This window comes from Strongylocentrotus purpuratus, unplaced genomic scaffold (assembly GCF_000002235.5).
Source record: "Strongylocentrotus purpuratus isolate Spur 01 unplaced genomic scaffold, Spur_5.0 spur5_scaffold_3, whole genome shotgun sequence".
Lineage (NCBI taxonomy): Eukaryota > Metazoa > Echinodermata > Echinoidea > Camarodonta > Strongylocentrotidae > Strongylocentrotus > Strongylocentrotus purpuratus.
In genome coordinates this window covers 25,703,501-25,723,413 of record NW_022145609.1, presented here as the reverse complement: position 1 = coordinate 25,723,413, position 19,913 = coordinate 25,703,501, and the positions used below count along the sequence as shown (strand labels likewise).

Below are 19,913 nucleotides of genomic sequence, written 5' to 3'. Positions count from 1 at the left end.
GTTATTCTTTTATATCGTATGTTGGAGGCTTGGCAAATCAATCACACGCATTTACTCTTACGTACTACTCCCACATCACATACCGCTATCAGATGAAGAGGATATCAGAGAAAGCACCACTTATGTTGCATCATCCGACACCAAGCCTGGGGGGCGAAGGAGATATGATGCGTACAACTATTGTTTATATTGTGAGACAAAACAGTGTAAAATATTACGTCATCTCAGGAGAAAGCACTCTAATGAACTTGACGTGGCAGAAGCTGGAAAGGACAAACCTGGCCAACAAAGGCATCGGATAGTTTTGGAAGTATCAAAAAACGTGGAAATTTTGCACATAACCAGATGGTTCATAAAGGTTCTACTGATGAGGCACAGAAAAAAGAAGAAAAAAAAGATTTCCAATACTGAGGCCTTTTTGCTTTAAATTTTTTTTTTTAAATGCTGGCCTTCTAGAACTTTGCCCGTCATTACCGAACTGTGTTTTTTTAAATCTAACTGATGAATTTCTTGATAGTGGTTTGTTCCGTGCAGATGGCATTCATTTGAACGGAGCTGGAAAATCTGCATTGGCCTCCATTCTTCATAATTTTTTGTTGAATCCTTTTAATTGTCTTCAATCATCCCCACTTTCCCCCATTGTTTAATTTGAATAAAACCATCCACTCTTACCCCACAAGACAAACTGAAAAATTCCATTTAAGAAATCCAAAAATCGCATTGGCTCTCAAATCCATTAGACACGCCGGCCCAGACATCTGAACTCTCTGCCCATTGAAATAAGAAACCTTAGGACATTGTATTCTTTTAAGAAGGCAATTAAAACTATGTTATTGTCTAAGTATTAATCATGTCGTGAGTAATTCTACTGTATTCATGTTCGTGTGTACATTGACTGTATATTCAACAATGATGTGTAATCGTCCATGACCTAGCATCGTTTTTCATTCATGAATGAACCTGCATTCAACAGCAGATGTATGAGATTTATTGTATTATTATCAACGCTTCCCCTCCTCCTCCTTCTCTCCCCTTTCCTTTTCTTTTCTGCAAGTCACTCTTTTTTATTTTTATTTTGTATTGTTGTATCTAAGTTGAGGGCTGCCGGCACGTCAAGCTACTTTGCTTATTTCTGTAGCCCTCCTGCATCTAATGTATGTTAATTATGCATTCAATGTATATGTTTAAATTCAATATATTTGTTTAATATCGTTTATTATCTGTATAAAATTATATACACTTGAAATATTGTATCAAGCCATATTATGTTCATGAAAATGTATGATGAAAAAAAGAAAAAAGATGCAGCAGAAACCAATAAATAAAATAAAATCAAATAAAAAATATAGAGCCCTTACTTGTAATAATGCATTTCAACAACACTGAATTTTCATCATCATGTCATCTACCATCACCTGTAAACCATATATTAGGTGGAAACGGAGAATGGAGCATGCTAGGAGTAGGAGGAAAGCCCAATTAAAAAAACGTAGGAGAAAAGTATGTTTACATACGATCAACAATACAAGAGTTTTTTGGACACCTCTAGAACTGAAGAGGTTGTATACCCCACCAAAGAAAAAAAAGAAAATTTTTTAATCTTGTATTGTATTTGCGTAGAGAAAAGCGGTCAACATATTATAACTTCGATAGACCCAGGAGGAAAAAGAAATGTAAGAGACCAGAAGAAGACGAGGCAGCTCCATGGTGCATCTGCACCAAATCTCGACTGATGCCGACAGAAGTGGAAAATGTTTGTTGCAGGTTACGTCCTTGTGTAACGTCTACTCAAAACTTCTCAGACGGAGTTACCAATGGGACAGTGCTTGTCGCTGCCATGCAGGCAAGCAGGGACAACTTCCCCTGCAATATTCCGAAGAACAATGACTCATATCGCCACTACGCTTACAAACCATTCATTTCTATTTCTTTTACACAAAAATATATTTCCCAAAATAAAAAGTATCAGGTATCATATCATTGAGGTTGTAATTTTGAGAGCATGTGGCAAATATTTTGTTCTTTTAATGTGTTTTATGTGCAATTTGTGCACAATATGTAAAGTTGACTTTATGTTTACAATTGTTTATAAAAAATTGTTGAGATATATATGTAAGAAGAGTGACAACAAAATAATTAGACATTGTGCTAAATGAATGTTCAGAAATTCATAATCATCTTGATTGTTTATAATTAAGATTTGTAACGTAGGAAACTTTGAATGAACCTTACTGCATGACAGTCTAAGCCCCAAGGATAGCCAGAAATAAAAAGAATTATATATTTGTTTAAAGAGTTCTTCTTTTTACCAAGTCTTTCCAAAAGATACATGGTGATGAGGCACAGCTTTCACAGTTTTCTGTATGCAGAGTCGTCAAAGATGTGTCAGAAGCTTTTGCAAGAAGAAGGGAAGAATTACCCCATAATTCATGGGGTTCCCAACATCAAGAGAAGAAGTAGAAGAAACACAGCAGCAGTTCTACCAGTACAGCAGGTTGCCAGGTGTTCTAGGTGCAATTGATGGGACTCATATCTACATTTAAAACAAATGATTTTCTAATAATAGCTGATGTAATGCCAACTGTTTTTAATGATATTTACTGTCGGGCTGAGTTGAGTGTGTACTGTGTAGTGACCAAATGTTACGATTTTTAACTGTCGCTGAAAGTGTACCTTACTTTAGCATGTGTAATAATGTTTTATAACTGTTATGCATTGATTTGTACATGTTTGATATGTATTGCTTTCCAATTTTCAAAATGGTGACTAGGGAGACCGAAATGGTGTCGAATTCACAAGATCTTTAAATAGATCTTTAATCTGATCCCCACTCAATTAATGTTACTTGTGCTGTCAACTACAGATATTACTTAGTCCATCTTTTTATATTTGTCATATGCATTCATACCCAATTTAATGTATGTATTTTTATATATTGATGAATAAATGAATTGAATTGAATTGAAGAAGACAAAGAGGTGCCATCTACATTTACCCGTGGAGGGAAGACCGCTTCTGTTATGGCAAAAAACTGTGTTGGGAAGCTTCATTTTCACATAAATTCATTTATGGTTCTGATATCTGACATTAGAAATTGACAAATGTGCTTATTGTGACATTTACCCAATAAAACAACAATTGAATTGTGATATTTTGTGATTGAAAAGTGGCTTCAAGAATCTCTGTTTCAACATACAACGAAGTGCTTAGTCCCATATGTGAGTGTTATTAACTACATTTAGTCTACTTCATTACGACAACGCTTTCTCTGGAGGAACTCAGCCAGGTGCGATATTCTTATTACAACTTTTTGAATCTGCTATAAGTAGATTGTTGTACATATAATGTAACACATATCAGGGGATTCCAGGGGGGAGCAACCAACGACTTCTCATTGTCCAAGCACTAAAGAACAACTGAAGGATTACATGGATAAACATCAAGCAAACCAGGCATCGTTAACTTCTGCACCCAGGTCTCCCACCCAGGGGGAGAGACCAGATCCTAGGGGACCTACAGCCCAAAACCACGCGAGAGGTACCTTGACATGGTCAGACGACAGTGACGACTTCCAATGACATTTACAAGTTGTTCGTTGAGAATTTACATCTCACTTATAATCCAATGGCTCTTTTTAGAGCCCCAAATTTTAAAGAAAGAACTGAAATATTTAACTCTCTTATGAAAAAATATATAAGACCCTCTCTTCTGCAATCTTGTTATAATGACACTCTCTTCATTGAACTGATGAATTTTTTTCTTTTCCCCCTCTATGTTTAACTTTTATCAATTCCAAAATAAAATGTCTAACTCTTCTGTGATCTTCATCCTTATATTCTTGTACACTTACAATTTTATCAACTTTCACCCATCACAAGTTCCAAACAAACTGTTAGGTGTTCAAGTCAATATACATTTTTAGCAGTAAGAAAAAAAAAAGAAAAAAAAAAAAAATTCTCAATGCTTTGGAGAGCCTAAATGTTTTTTAAATTAGGGTCCAAGATCTAAATCTAATTTAGATCTAGACTTACTGTACTACTAGCTCAGAGCAAGTTTACTGAAACTAGTTCTAGGTCTAATGTTAGACCAAAATACTATAACTGTTGCTGTGCTGGTCTTGTAGTGGTAGTAGTATTATTTCTTTCCGTACAAAAAATGAGATACGGTGGATTGCCCACATTCAGCTTACCCCAAATGGGGAGCTAGTCTTCCGTGGGGTCCGGATCCAGTACATGAACAAAATATACGCTGTATGCAGCACATTCTACAATGCCAAAGTTTGTAGGAGGCCGAAAGACAACAGATTTCATTTGCATAAGACATTTATAGTTATTTGACAACATGAACCTTTGACGTAGTTGGCAACGTAATGGACAAAATAGCCATGACTTGTCCAGAAAAGAAATAAACCTGAGAGATCAGACTTGACTTGACAGCACAAGGTTGGATGTGACTGATAGGGTCTCCTTTGTTGTGTGCATCTCAGTCTGTGCCTAGCTTCTCCTTCACTTTATCATCGATGTTGGCATAGTACTTCAACCTCATCAACGTCTCTCGGGCTCCAGAATAGTCGGCTACAAAACAAGAGAGAAAAATAGAAAAGGATTGATTAAATAATAATAATAATATGCAGGGTTTATATAGCGCTCAATACATCTGGGACGTCTCTAAGCGCTTTCCAGATATACTATTACTCCGGTCAAAATCTCCACTCCCTGGGATGCATTCCAGGATAAAAATGGACTAGTAGTACTTCTGGGCCCCGTCTTATACAGAGTTGATGTTAATCGCAACATACTTGCAATTGATATCGGTTGCAACTATGTATATGAGGAGATAGTGAACTGCAAACTTGCGATTGATTTGGATCACTCGCAACTGAAGTGCAAAATATTGCACATTAGGTCAGCTCCAGAATGTTACGTTAGATCACAATGGGGTGTACAGGGACATTGAATAACAGAAGCCCCAAGTGTCTCATTCATGTAGAAATACTGTAAGCAGGTGTGACCGCAGGTTTTCCAGACACCCCCTAAAAGAGGATTTCTTCTGAAGCCAAAATACACCCTAAACAACGAAAAAAATACACGGTGGCGACGGGCGATTCGCCCCCTAAACCTTTGAAATCGCCGCGGTAAAAATCAAGGCGAGGGCGAAAAAAAATCAATATATCTTGAAAAATCGCCCCCGCCATAAATTGATATTCCCTATGAATTAATAAACCAATTTATTGATGTGTCCAACACCCCATTCACAGTGGCCTCAAACACCGCGACAGCAGCGGGACTGTCCCGCTGCTGTCGCGGTGTTGTCTTCAGTGTGAAGGCTCGGACCCGTTATAAACTATCGCGGGATAACACCGCCTCGCGATAACGCCGCGACAAACTATCGCTAGGCTCGCCTAGCTACAGCAGCGGGACAGTCCCGCTGCTGTCGCGGTGTTTACTCAGTGTGAAGGCTCTCCGCTATAACACCGCGACAAACACGTGTGATTTGTTTACTTACCTATCACTGACCTCTTTTCTCCAGCAATGGGGAACATAAAGTGAAATAGAAATAAAGTAACCAGTGGATTCAAATTTATTTTATTATTATGTAGATTTATAATTATCCAAATAAAAATATTTCACACTTCAAAAAATTAAAATATTCTGACTGGAAGCAATAAAAATGCTAGTTTTTTAAAAAGTAATATGATCGAGGATACAAAAAGCAACTTGACATGTTTACCCTAAAACCCCGCGCTGAAGTATTTCCGGTCATATCGGGGTCACTCGCGGGTCATGAGCCATGCATACACGTGTTTGTTACGGAGGTAATAAAAATCACCCGCTGCAGCGTGAATGGGTACATGATATTTATCCCGCTGCTGCAGCGGGATAATTTTTCTACTGTGAATGCATTTGTAGCGGTGTTATGGCGGTGTCGCCGCTCCGCTACAACGCCGCTACAAATTTCAAAACCACTGTGAATGGGGTATGAGTGAAATCTCTGTTCAAACTACCAACTCCAAAACTAGAAACTTCCATCAACATTTTAAAAGTTTTGTGAGTTGCAGCGGATCGGCGGTCGTACCTACTGTAGCTAGATCTACAGCGGTATCCGCCTGCCTGCGCCTAAGCTCCCGGCGGCCGGACAGGCCACCGGCCCCGATGTAGTTTCGTGCACAGCATGAATGCATACGCAGTTCGCAAACGTTCACAATACACAGAAACGTACTAGCTCAGCTCCAGCGCGCGCCCACCCGCACGCTCCTTGTATGAAGCAAATAAGTATTTGCGAGTGACGAGAGCTCAACTGCTAGCGACTAAATTGGTACGTAATATGTTTATTTAGTCTTTTTTCTGGCCCTAATTTTTATCATGGACAATGCAATCCCATTAAAAAAAATGTTATTCCGTCTAAAATTGTGTTATTTATAAGTTAAAACCATTAAATGCGAGTATATTTTTACTGTTGTCCCACATACTGATATATTTGTAATAACGAAACGTGCAAAATCAATGCCGGATTTCTTCCTGTAAAATTGGTATAAAGCAAGTTTCGTACACAGAAATTGAATTTTGTTATAAAAAATACGTAAATAAATATATAAAGGATGTTCCTACTCCTCAGAATCTTTCTTACAACTGTTTAATTAAATTAAATTATTTATATACGATCGATGCCAGGCCAATTGTCTGAGTGATGATGACATCAATTTCTGTCTACGAAATGAAACTAGCTTTGGCTTGGCCTTTAGAATTAGAGTCTATAAAAAAAAAAATAAGGCCATGATTTTGCATGTTTCGGCATAACAAATAGACCCTACATCGGTATGTGGGACAACAGTAAAATATTTACTCACATTTAATGGTTATAAATGGTCTAAATAACACAATTTTAAAGGGAGTTGGTCTACATTTTTTTTTAATGGGATTGCATTGTCCATGATAACAATTAAATTTGGGACAGAAAAAAAGACTAAATAACATATTACCTACCAATTTGGTTGCTAGTAGTATGATGGCTAAGGAAAAACACAACTTGTTGTTACAGCTTACAATATGGCTTTAAGGAAGTAGCCCCTTGGTTTTTTTTTAGGCAATCAGGCGCGTAGCCAGGGGGGGGCGGTGGGGGCGGTCGCCCCCCCCCAAAACGCCGGCCAAAAAAAAAAAAAAAGAGAGAAAGAGAAGAAAAAAAAGAAAGAGGACGTAGGAAGAAAAATGGAAAAGGAGTCGAGAACGGTACAATGAATCGTCAAAGCTTCCGCGCTTCGCGCGGGAAGGGGGAAACTGAGTTCAAATTAAGAAATATGAGTCGGGAAAGGTACAACGAATCGTCTTCTTTCTCTAATAATTTAATGAAACGTCAAAGCTTCGCGCGAGAGGGGGGGGGGGGAACAGAATTCAGACAAGGATTAAGAGTCGAGAAAGGTACAACGAATCGTCTTCTTTCTCTAATAATTTAATGAAACGTCAAAGCTTCGCGTGAGATAGGGGAGGGACTGAATACAGATAAGGATTAAGAGTCGAGAGAGGTACAACGAATCGTCTTCTTTCTCTAATAATTTAATGAAACGTCAAAGCTTCGCGCGAGAGAGGGGAGGGACTGAATTCAGACAAGGATTATGAGTCGAGAAAGGTACAACGAATCGTCTTCTTTCTCTAATAATTTAATGAAACGTCAAAGCTTCGCGTGAGATAGGGGAGGGACTGAATACAGATAAGGATTAAGAGTCGAGAGAGGTACAACGAATCGTCTTCTTTCTCTAATAATTTAATGAAACGTCAAAGCTTCGCGCAAGAGAGGGGAGGGACTGAATTCAGACAAGGATTATGAGTCGAGAAAGGTACAACGAATCGTCTTCTTTCAAAGCTTTCGCGCTTCGCGCGGGAGGGGGGAAACTCCCCCCTCCCTGCACCCACCCCCCTAGGGAGCGCGCTTCGCGCGCTCTTTAAGTGATTCGCACTACCGCCCCCCCTAAAATGAAATCCTGGCTACGCGCTTGTAGGCAATGGGGAAAAGTAGCCCCCATAAAAAAATTAATTCCTAGCCCGCGTGTCAGTGATAATATTTTCTTAGGATATGAAAAACGAACAGTTAAACAAAACACTCCTTTTGACAAGTTTTAGTTACATGTATATGTAAATCATAAAGCCACACGTTTAACACAAAGTGAATAAATCATGGGTATCTGAATGTCTGCAATACTGTACATGACATATGTACGCTACAATTGTATCTACATTTGCCTTTGCTTGGAATTTAATTAGGTAAAACTGCGTTTTAAAAAAATACAACCTTTAAAAAAAAAAAAAGCCCCCCTGAGCTCCAAAATAGCCACCGCAAAATAATTAAGGGGGGCTATTTTTTTAAGGGAAAATCTGAAAAGAGCCCTCGTAAAAAAAAGAGTAATTTTTTGGTTGACCCTAAATGAGGATTTTGCGTGGTTTTTCCCAAATTAACACCCTAAATGGTTATTTCACAAAAGTGTACTCTTCAACAAGTATTGAAAAATTGTAACCCCTTGAGCATTTTGAAGTGCTATAGGGATTACCATTTAAGTTGTTGACAATGTAAAATAAATCAAATTGCGCTTCTGATGTAAAATTCACAATGTTAAAATTATTTCAATAGAGAAGCAATAACATCAACTTGTATAGGGGCTTCTTCATGTCTGTGCTGTTCTAGGAGAAAATTCATTATTTCATTTCAAAAGCATTCTTCCAAATTACATTCCTCTTCACCACCATTCTTCATGATAGTATGACTTCAACTTTATCAGCGTCTCTTGTGCCATGGGATTCCAAATCTCACCTTTATTGAAAGCAGCTTGCAGTTCATCAAGATGGGCATTCAAAATCACTGCAACAACAAAAAAGGAAGAAAATAAATCAACTCTAATATTAGAAGTCATAACATTTCTGTAAAAACTTCTTTTCCTTTTTCATTTAAGGGGGGGGGGGGGGGGGGAGGTGGGGCTGGGGTGGGGGAGAGAAATACAGGGTAAGTCTAGGTATTAATTCCTGTGATGAGATATTTGTTCTGTTTAGAAACATAAAAGAATTAAAATACATTCATTTAAGATGGCTTTAAGATTGTTTTAACAAACACAAGAAAAAATAAAGCATGCATAGCTTGCTCAAATACACACATAGATATTGAATACGATGTTTATACTGCTATATGCCTGCAACAGAAGTACTTACAACAAATACAAGATTTTCAACACAAAAACATGAAAGCATGCAGTGGAAAAGGGAAAGAAACTTGTTTGATTATTCCACAACACATGCAACAAGATATTACAACATTCATGAATGCAATGGAGAAAAGGGGCAACTGACACATCAAATGAAAAAGTATTTAGAGTTTCTTTCATTCTAGGGATTAAACGAGCAAATTCAATGTGAATACTTTTGAAAATCGTATTACTGGGAGGACCCGGGTGTGAAATCCATTGGATTTGCTAGTGCCCTGTGGTAAGGCATTAATCATCATTACCAAGTCCTTAAAGCCCGTCTGCACTAGCTTGGCCAGGAGGGATTAGACCACCCTGCAAGGTAACTGACAGGTGCAAGTCAGCTCTCAATTAACATAAGAAAAAGAGGATCATGGGGACCAACGGGCACCGCTTAGGCACTGTTTGCTATATAGAGGGCGCAATTAGCTACAGTGGGGCTTTAAAGCCGTTGGTCCTCTGCTTGCATACGTACAAGCATACACACGCTTTATTCACAGTCAGGTGAAATAACAATCAAACATTTATGAACCGGTTAGTTTCCAGGAAGTACTTCTCTCTTTATCATCAAAACAATACCTGAATTGTCTTTTCCCATTCGCCTGATGGTGTCTAGATCATCAGTATCGGCTATCTGTTCATTGATTTCCATCACCTCCATGAGGAATACTGGGTCTATGTTGCTTTCCCCTTCCTCTATCGAGAACCCTCTGAGCTCAAGCTGTGAATGAAAAAACAAGGAAAAGTACAACGCTGAACTTAAAGAGAAGGTTGAGTTCTGGGAAGAGGTGAAAAATAATTTGTGAGCATTATCATTCTTATTATGCAAGTGTGGAAGAACATCAGATAAGACATGTTCCCTGAAAAGCATGGCTCTTCAAATGCCTTCATATTCTAAATATGTCATGTACATCGTAAAACTCGGGGGGTAGGTTTTTTACGCCACGTTTTCGTGTAGTCCCATATACATCTTACTGTGTACAGTGTTTGTAACTTTACCAAGACTTGGCTAATTTCTTATCATTTTGATGATTCCAGAACCTTGCAATACACACAAATTCTTATATGCTAGATGATCAACCTTTTCTGGTCGATTCCACACCGTTTCTTTCATAATGCAATTGCATGACCAGAACTCAACTTCATCTTCAAACACAAATCATGTACTGTAATTTAACTAGCGTCAGGAAATGGACTGAAGACGCCCTCAGAATTCAAAAGGCATAATTGTTGATGATGTCAATGCATATTAATCCTAACCAAGCGCTATTTGAAATTATCAGGAGCACCGATAAATTTGATATTCTAATTTCTCAAAATCCTTAGCATTTTAGAGCCCAATTTTTCAAAGTTGCTTACTCTAACACCAGGTTTCATAACGGTAATGCAAATTTTAAATTTCATAATCCAATCATGTTGAAATATTACCAAAACTTTGTATTACCTTTAAAACCCCACTGTACTACTTGTAGCTACTTGCTCCCCCGGTGGGGTCACTCCCCTGCAAAGAGTGACACGTATGACCGTTACCACCAATGCATATAACCCCCTTTTGCGGTCAATTTCAAGGACATTTTGTGAAATTTGACCCCCTTTTTTACATCAAAACAAGGACAAAATCGTACTTTGGAATACCCCTATTTATAAGATTGTAAGGACACTTTCGCAAATTTACCCCTATTTTACCATATTTCAAGGACAAGACTCGGCTGCGAGAATTTTTCTTCCCGGTTTTCTCTTTTCCCTTCCCGGTTTTCTCTTTTCCCTTTTCCTGACCCCTATTTATCAATTTCGGGGACACCTGTGCCCCCCTATTTTCTTTATTTCGAGAAATATTTTATCCCCGGACATTGCTTGAAATTGACCCCTTTTTCCGCGGTCATGCGGTCCGGAAGTCACATTGAGTGACCCCACCGGGCTTGCTCCCTCTATATAGAAAACAATGCCTAATCGGTGCCTGTTGGTCCTCCATGATCCTCTTTTTTAATGTTAATGGAGAGCTGAGTTGATGAGATAGCCACCTGTCAGTGACCTCGCTGGGTGGTCTAATCCCTCCTGATTACACTAGTACAGGCGGCCTTCAATACACAAAAATTAAACACATAATTACCAAATAGAGTCCTCTTGACAGTGGTTTGAGAAGCACCTTGTATGCTCGATTCACAGCCGATGACTGTGCAGCAGAGTAGCTCTGTTCTATCTGGATGGATGGAAAGACAATAAATTAAAAATAATAATAGCTCACATTTATAATGCACCTAATACTTTGTTTCTAGGCGCAGCACATATTATTACCCCGGTCATCGGATTCAGGCTTACCCGCAACACAATGTATGCACATTCCACTCCCTGGGGAGCATTCCAGCCAGTCGCCATTTAACAAGCGCCACTTGCTAATCCAACCACATTAACTTTCGCATCCTACCGGGTACTAGTGTTGTAGCCGAACATGGCACTTCTGAACCGAACCGAACCGAACGCAAAGGCCTAGATCGGATGTTCGGCAGAAAAATATAAACGCTAATAAACTTGTCATTTTGTACCTAATTTTCATGTCATGATTGCTCATTTTATATTTACCTTTTTTCCATTTTCCACCTTTGTGATTTATGCCTATCCAGTGGTGGGCGCGACTTCACTGGCTCCATTTAAATCCCAAATCCTGACCTCTGATACGTCGCGATTGCAAGCCATAAACAAGATTACATGTGCGTGATAGGCGCTGATCAAAACAAGTTCAGGTAAAACCCCTTTAACAAAACAAAAAAATATTTAAATTATAACAATATTGGACAAATTTTACAATACAAATAATGAAATAAATATATATTATAGTATGCTATTTATTTATTCAAGAAAATAGGGATTTTATATTTTTCCTATTGAAAATAAACACTTATAAAAAACAGTAATCGACGAGCCTGAGACGCTATTCAAGATGGCCGCTTTCATGACGTTAACAATAGAAAACAACAGTCTCGGAAAACCTATCAAAAATATCATTTTTTGACAAATTAAAAACATGATCCTTTTAAAATTGAAAATAAAACACAAATAATTACGTTTAGAGCAGTTTTTTAATGTGAAATTCGTGCTGGTCGGAAGCAGAAGTCCTCCGTGCTGGTCGGGCCCGGCCGGCCCGTCCAGTGCCGACCGCCGTGGCTATAACGCTGCTTGGTATTATATTACCAAACCAAATTCGGGTGAAAAATTGCCAAACTCTGCCGAACCGAACCGAACACGAACATAGCGTCCGACTTAGAGCACTACCGGGTACCCATTTACCACATGGGTAGAGAGTGGCAAATGTAGATCAATGTCTCGCCAAAGGATATTAGTGCCGCGGCGGGACTTGAACCGCAGACCTTGTGATCCACAGTCCGGTAACATATCCACTCGACCAATGACTTATGGCTGACGCATCATGTACATAATCGGTATTGGTGGTTGACCAATACGAGATTCTGATCCACTAATAAACATGAATAAATGTTAAGTATTTACTTATTGCTGTTGCTTAATAATGTAAAACACAACTGGAGTCTTGCCCAAGATTATTATCTAGTAGCCGGCGAAAAATACAGTCACTTGGTGCCAAGTTTCTGCATGCTGCTACCAAAAGATAGTTGCTCTTTAGTCATTGATAACTTCATACTCATGTTGATCAGATTTAGACCATAGGTTGAATATAAATATCAGTTATTGATGTGGGCCATTCCATGGTAACTCGCGTTACACCTAATGGGTACATTGACACGATAATGTGCCTATATCTTTAGAACTGCTAGGATCTACAAGATACTTTTTTCAAGCATGGACAGGGTAGATATAGAACAACTGAATGAAACAAAAAAGAAACTTGAAAAACAAACATTTTTAGATTCTTGGATTATTGAATTTCGGTAACTCGCGTTACAAAAAAAGGACATGGTCAATTCTATGAGACCCTCTTTTCTCCTCATAGACAATCTTGACAAAATCTTTCCTACTTTAATTTGATAGTAGGTTGTGACTTACTAGTATAAGATCACAATATTAAAGATAAGAAACAATGGACTAGTAAAATGCAGGAAGCAAATATGTCGGTAACTCGCGTTACATTTTGTCCGGAGGCCATTTTCACCCCTATGTAATAGATTAAATATCACAGGACCCCTTAGAATATGGAAATATATTCATCTTTTTCCATTTAGCGAAATTTTCAGGAAAAAATATTACAAGAATCCTGTGTAATCTGCAATAAATTGTTTTTTTTCCATCTACAGTCCCACATGTACATTTTTGATGATGGTTTGAGATCTTAGGAAATCAACAAAAATGAAAAATAAATTGTATTGAATTTGAAAGGCCCTAATGTTTTATGAACATCCATGGCATAAGGTTAGTGATAAATCAAAGAATTAACATAAGAGGTACATTTCTTTTTTTGATGTCATGTCCTTCTTCTCATGGAATGGCCCATGTGAGCATAAGTAGTTCCTGCAGGATTTGATGAATAATAATAATAATAATAATAATAATAATAGCCTAATAGTCCACTCCAAATTTTATTAAACCGAAACGGAAATTCTTTTTGCCCAATTGATCGTGAGCCCGGCAGCCACTGAGCAGCGCCAGATCGACGTTGCTCTATCCCTTATTGTTGAATGCCAAACAAGGTAGCAACAACTCCCATCTTTTAACGTCTTTTGGTATGACGCGGCCGGGGTTCGAACCCACGACCTCCCGGTTGTGAGGCGGACGCTCTACTGACTGAGCCAACACTCCGTCATACATGAAGATCATGTATCTACTTATTCCCCAATTTTACCTCTGATTTATTGCTGAATTTGTCTGGATGCAGAAGCCTCTGAAGGTCCCTGAAGCTATTAGTCAGATCTTGCACATCCATATCAAACTTCTCCTCTCTAAATATAAATAACAAAAAGAGACTTCGGTGCAATGATCAGCATTTTATTGTAGTATGATGAAATTATTATGTTGCTGGACTGTACATAATTGCATGAACATTGATCTCATCTTGGACTTTGTATTAAAAAGAAGAGAAGGGTGTACTCTTCTCACTATTGCACTGAAATCAAAATCCTTTCAGCATTACGATTAACATCTATTCAATAAAACTCAATAATTGATCGGTGCAAGGGCCATCACACTATGAACATGACAGGCAAAGAAAGCGGACAAAATATACAGTTCCTCAGGTAGACAAAGGTACATCCCTTCACTGATATTATGTAAAAAGGGGAATATGCATGTGACACCCGTTCTACACACTTTTACATAATAGCAGTAAAGGGACGTTTCTTTGTCTACCTGAGGAACTGTATATTTTGTCCGCTCTCTTTGTCAGTGATGTTCATAGTGTCCGACCCCCGCCCTTAATGAATATTTGGTGAATATTAAGATTTCTACTTCGTCTTTAAAAAAATCCGTGCGAGACAGACAGCTTACAACAATTTGACATGTCATATCTTTTTAGAACGCCATCTCATGTCAACTTGAGGTTTGGACATGTGTAATTATGTACTACCACTCTCTTACTTCTTAGATTTTTAATTTTTCAAACAGTTTGAGTGAAATTGTTGAATCAACAATACAACATGGATGAATCGTCGGGACGAAGAATTACCATTTTTTCCATCGAAGACTTCTTCAAATTATAATTTCAAGTCAAGTGGTTGGAAAGATGCCCAAGGAGTCAGAAAAACAGTCAAAAAGTCAAAATTGTAATTACTACCTCTTTAGTCTTTACATCGCGAAAAAATGTGACCCAACCCGGCCCGCTGTTTGAATCATTTTCAGAAGCGGGCTCTGGACTGGCGCTCAGACGCCTTCGACTTCGCCAGACCTCCCTAATATTAATGGCAGACTTTGAGATTTAATTTAACCATTTCATAGAATAAATATAACGTACTTTCCCATAATCTGAAAACTGTTCAATCCATCCTCCAGCGGCTGGATCATATTGCACGATGCACAAAATAAAGCACCGACGCGGGGGCCTCCACTGGAGGTCGCAGACCGCGAGAGTTCAGCGCTACAGTTCCAACAGACTCCCGATGACGAGCAATACAAACGCCCCATGATCCTGCTGGACATCATGCCTCGTTGTAGTTTTTTAGTCTTTTGATGAATGCAGGCAGAATTTGACAAAACTGCTTTTATAGCCTGTCTTCTGGAAAATGAGCATACTGTGCTGGATATAATGCTACTTGAAGATAATCCTCTTTCATGACACAGAAAACCCTGTGCCCGAGGAAGAGCCAGACGACACGATTTTAACAAACACGCTGCCATGTTCTTATTCAGATAAGCATGGTGTGTAAGGTACGTAAATGGTCAGACCTAATGAATATTCATTACCAAACAGCTCGGGCGGGAAGCAGGAATTGCTGACCTAGCTAGCGGAATAAAATCCAATCATACATACACACAGATGCAGATATATTGTATTCAAATGATTCAGTTTGTAATATTGCGCAATCCTGAAGTTGGAGTTCGAAAAATCACCACATATAATTATCACAAAACTCAGGGAGGTGTTTTGCAAAACTATACCTGGTTAGTGGTTATTATAGCACAAGCGACGATGTTTTGGGAATGTTCTCTCGGAATGAATTGCAGAGAAAGTAGATGTTCCAAGTGGGATGCAGGAGGTTAAGGTTGGAACGAAGATAGACGAAATTTGCTCCCATGTAGTGAAAGTTCAGAACTGTAAAGAAAACGTTCTAAAATAGACCTACGTGTTGACTCGATGAGAAAACTTTGAGAAGTGTACTTTTGAAAAGAGACGTGAGTTGTTTTGTTCCTCCCCGGTTCCTCCTTGAGTCTGATTATTGCTTGCGAAGCATGCAGGATGAAGACAAAGAGAGTAGCCTATAATGAGGCCATTTTCGTAAAGTAACAAAATTTAATGCATAAGTCTTTGTGAAGTGCCTCAATTGATACAAATTATTTCATTCACCTGGTAAGAATAAAAGTATTTCAATAGACATAATCCAAACTCCATAGTTGTTGCCAGGTTGGACAAACATTATGACTTGACCTACAAAGCAACACTTGATTATGCAGTTTGCATTCTGACTATTGAATTACTCTTAAGGACTTACTCTAGGCAGGCGCGTACGCAGAATTTTTTCAAGGGGGGGGGGGGGGGGGGTTAACATTTTTAAATCAGCCATATGGGAATAATTTTTTTTTTATTTTTATTTTTTTATTTGTAGGGGGGTTTATACACATAAAAATACCAAAGGGGGGTGTTTTAACCCCCCAAACACCCCCCCTGCGTACGTGCCTGACTCTAGGACTTACTATTATTATCAGGTGAATGAAATAATTTGTATTGAGGCACTTCACAAAGACTCGTGCATTAAATTTGGTTACATTACGAAAATGGTCTATTCCGGGAGGTACAAGAGGGAGTCAGCGGGGATTAAGTGTACGTATACAGGGCCAATGTCGCCAGTATAGTTGACATTTAGTTGATAAATGGGATATGAGTGACAGTAACTGGTATATTAGAGGGCAATCATGCAGGCAATGTCTTCCCAAATCAGTTTTGCAAAATAACAAATGAAATGGAAAAAGAAGGATGAAATGAGGAAAATACTTCAATATTATCGGGGCTCCAGGCTCACTATATATACACCTGGATCCATTTTGCCACAACGTAACTACCATAATAATGCTAACAGGTTAAAACAATGGGGGGGGGGGGGGGGATGTGTCCGATTTTGGGAGATACGGAGTGCGTTCACGGTACGTTTCTGCAGGGGTCCTCTACGTTTGTCTTTCTCTTGGGGTCTGCCTAGCTTCTTACTAATTTTTTTTTGTAAAGAGTGTAGAAAGTCATTAAGGCACCCTAAACAAAAACAGCATTTTCATGTCATAATTACAGCAGGCCATTTATTAAAACATCTATATGGTTAAATTTCTTATTTAAACTCCTAGATCTAGATACATTTAATAATGATAATTATAAGCCTATATCTATAGGGACTCTTCTCATACCCATGTCAGCCCGCATAACCTTAATATTATTGTACACAAAAATCTTTCAAAACTGAGTAAAGAATTTCTTTAAGAAATGGAAACTGGAAGCAGAAGCAGGCGCGGATCCACGGGGGGGGGGGGGGGGGGGGGGGGGGGGGTCACGGGCCCGCCCCTGGCAAAAAAAAAAGAAGTAAAACAAAGATGGTAACCACTTATTTACCTTTGTCTTTTTTTTTGTGCTCAAGGGGGGGGGGGGTTTGAGTAACAAATTAAATAAAACGATGTGATTTGTAGTGCTCACTACCCCCCCCCCCCCCCGGCCCCCGATTGGTAATCCAGGGGTATCAGTTTCGGGGTAGGAGATGGAGGATGAAGAGGAGGAGAAGGAGAAGAAGAAGAATAACTAGAAGACGAAGAATAAATTAGAGACGGTTGAGATAATAGACCTGTCTACTAATAGGCCTATACATGTACGTATTTCATGGATGTTTCTCATCTCCTGAACCCCTGGGGGTGTTTCACAAAGATCCGAAGTTGAACTTATCTTTAAGTCGGACTTTAACATCATGGAAAGCCGTTAGCATCTTTGAAAATATTTTGTATTTAAAAGGCATAAAATGTTGATTCAATCAATCATATTTTCTCTTATCAAGGATATTTCATGTTCTTGATGTGGAGTTCATGAAAAGTCTAAAATACTTGGATTTTTTGCTTTTGAATATATATTTTTTTAAGGCTAAAATGAGTAACCATGATATTTAAGTTCAACTTAGATTTTAGTTTGACTGAGGATCTTTGTGAAACACCCCCTGGACCCATAGACCCGAATTCACAAAGGAGGTTTGTCGACAAACCTTTAATTTTTATTTGAGTCATCATTATGACGCACATAAACCTAGGTTTGTCGACAAACCTCCTTTGTAAATTCGGGCCATAATGTTCATAAAACCGTACAAAGTCAATTGTCACTAATTACGTAGGCCTATATTATTATATAGTTGACAACTAGCTAGGCTTATAGTGTTATTTTATTAATAAGTATGATGAGCCCGGTGACCGACCCAGGTGACCAACGATGTCATTCACCTGTTTTTGCACAATGGCAGACTAGCTGCTGCGATGTCTGGCAAGCTTTTTTAGTTGTCTTAAGATTTTTTTTGTTCGAAAGGTATGTATGCAATTTTATTCACTTATTCACTTTTAAAACTAACTGTATAAGTCATGTACATTGCTCCTAAATTCTTTCTAAATGTGTATATGCTAATTAAGTATTATTAGCTTATGTATATCTTTTGTCATAATTCATCTTAATTGTTTGCCTATTGAATGGTAATCATGGAAGGTATATGACATACAGTTCTTTGAGATGTATCTCCATATAGCTCCGCAGGTGACTGACTTGTATGTTCCGCTTGGAGGGGGAGGGGGGGGGGGGGTGCCCATATGTAGAGCGGTGTGGGCGGTGCCTGAAGATTTTATGCATTTTCTTGTCGTGATTTTTGCTCTTCACGTGCAACGTTAATGATTCGTGACGGATTGCCAGACAGGGGATCATACCCCTCGAGGCCCCGACCAAGTAATAGGAAACTCATTTCGTTCTCAATGCAACGATATTCATGATAATGTTGCCATCATTACATGAGATACAGGCGCGTGCGCAGGATTTGTTAAAGGAGGGGGGGGGGGGGGGGGGTTAAAATTGAAAATTACGCCGAAAATTTCGCAACGACTCAGCCGGCCGCTGAATAAGCGGGGGGGGGGGGGGGGTGTATAGTACATATATATTTTGTTGGTCGACCGCCCCCACCACCCCATGGCTACGCGCCTGTGTTGTGATCGGGGGAGGGGGGAGGGGGGGGGGGGGTACTTAGATCTTGTTTGGACGGGGGTGTGCCGCTCAAACCTCGAAACTTTAACCCATTTTTAAAGGGTCATTTTGGTTTTTTTTTTTTCTCGAAGTAAAGCCAATTAAAAAAAAAATTGTTTAGAGATATTTTGTAAAAAAAAGAGACCCATGTTTTAGGGATATTTTTGTGAAAAAGTGACCCATTAGAGCGGCACACCCCCGTATGTCTTAATATGTGAGTACCCCCCCCCCCCCGGGTGTGATGCCTTTTAGCATGACATGGGCGCAGCCATTTTTCTTGAAAATGTGACGTACTAGGAAGTAGGCCTAAGTTGTACATGCATGTATCATGCACCAAGCTTTAGTTGGAAAGACTTTTTAAATCAATAACAAAACCTGTACTTTTCAATAAGGAAAAACCATAGCTGAGAAGATAGAAATTATATTTGGTGAAAAATATATAAACAGGGGAAATTGTAACTAATTCATTTAAATATACTAAAATATGCAGTTTTTACCAATCTATTTCATTTATGACAAAACCTTCAACCTTGCGTTCTGTCATTATTGTACAGTACAAACAGGGGCGTACGCAGGGGGGGTGGGGGTTTGGGGGTTCAAACCCCCCCTTTCGTATTTTATGTATGTATGTAACCCCCCTAAAAAAAACCGAAAACCCCCCCCCCTTTGGCTTTTTTTTTTTTTTTTTTTTATTTTTTTTATTATAAAACCCCCCCCCCCCCTAACGAAAAAAAAAAGTCAAATTTTGAAATTTTGAGACCAAAAAAAAAAAAAAAAAAGTGTCCGCGTTACCCCCCCCCCCCCCCCCCCCCCCCCCCCCCCCCCCCCCCC

At 38.9% G+C, this 19,913-nt stretch overlaps 1 protein-coding gene across 1 annotated transcript; it reads right to left on the bottom strand.

Moving 5' to 3' along the window:
- Positions 1-1,303: 1,303 nt before the first annotated feature.
- Positions 1,304-15,449, bottom strand: LOC115928849 (iron-sulfur cluster co-chaperone protein HscB homolog). Its single transcript, XM_030996842.1, has 6 exons — positions 15,138-15,449; positions 14,034-14,130; positions 11,334-11,423; positions 9,803-9,944; positions 8,800-8,847; positions 1,304-4,574 (listed from the first exon to the last, which is right to left on the bottom strand). The coding sequence occupies exons 1-6, from the start codon at positions 15,323-15,325 to the stop codon at positions 4,483-4,485; spliced, it is 657 nt and encodes a 218-aa protein (XP_030852702.1). The 5' UTR covers positions 15,326-15,449; the 3' UTR covers positions 1,304-4,482.
- Between the last annotated feature and the right edge of the window lie 4,464 nt (positions 15,450-19,913).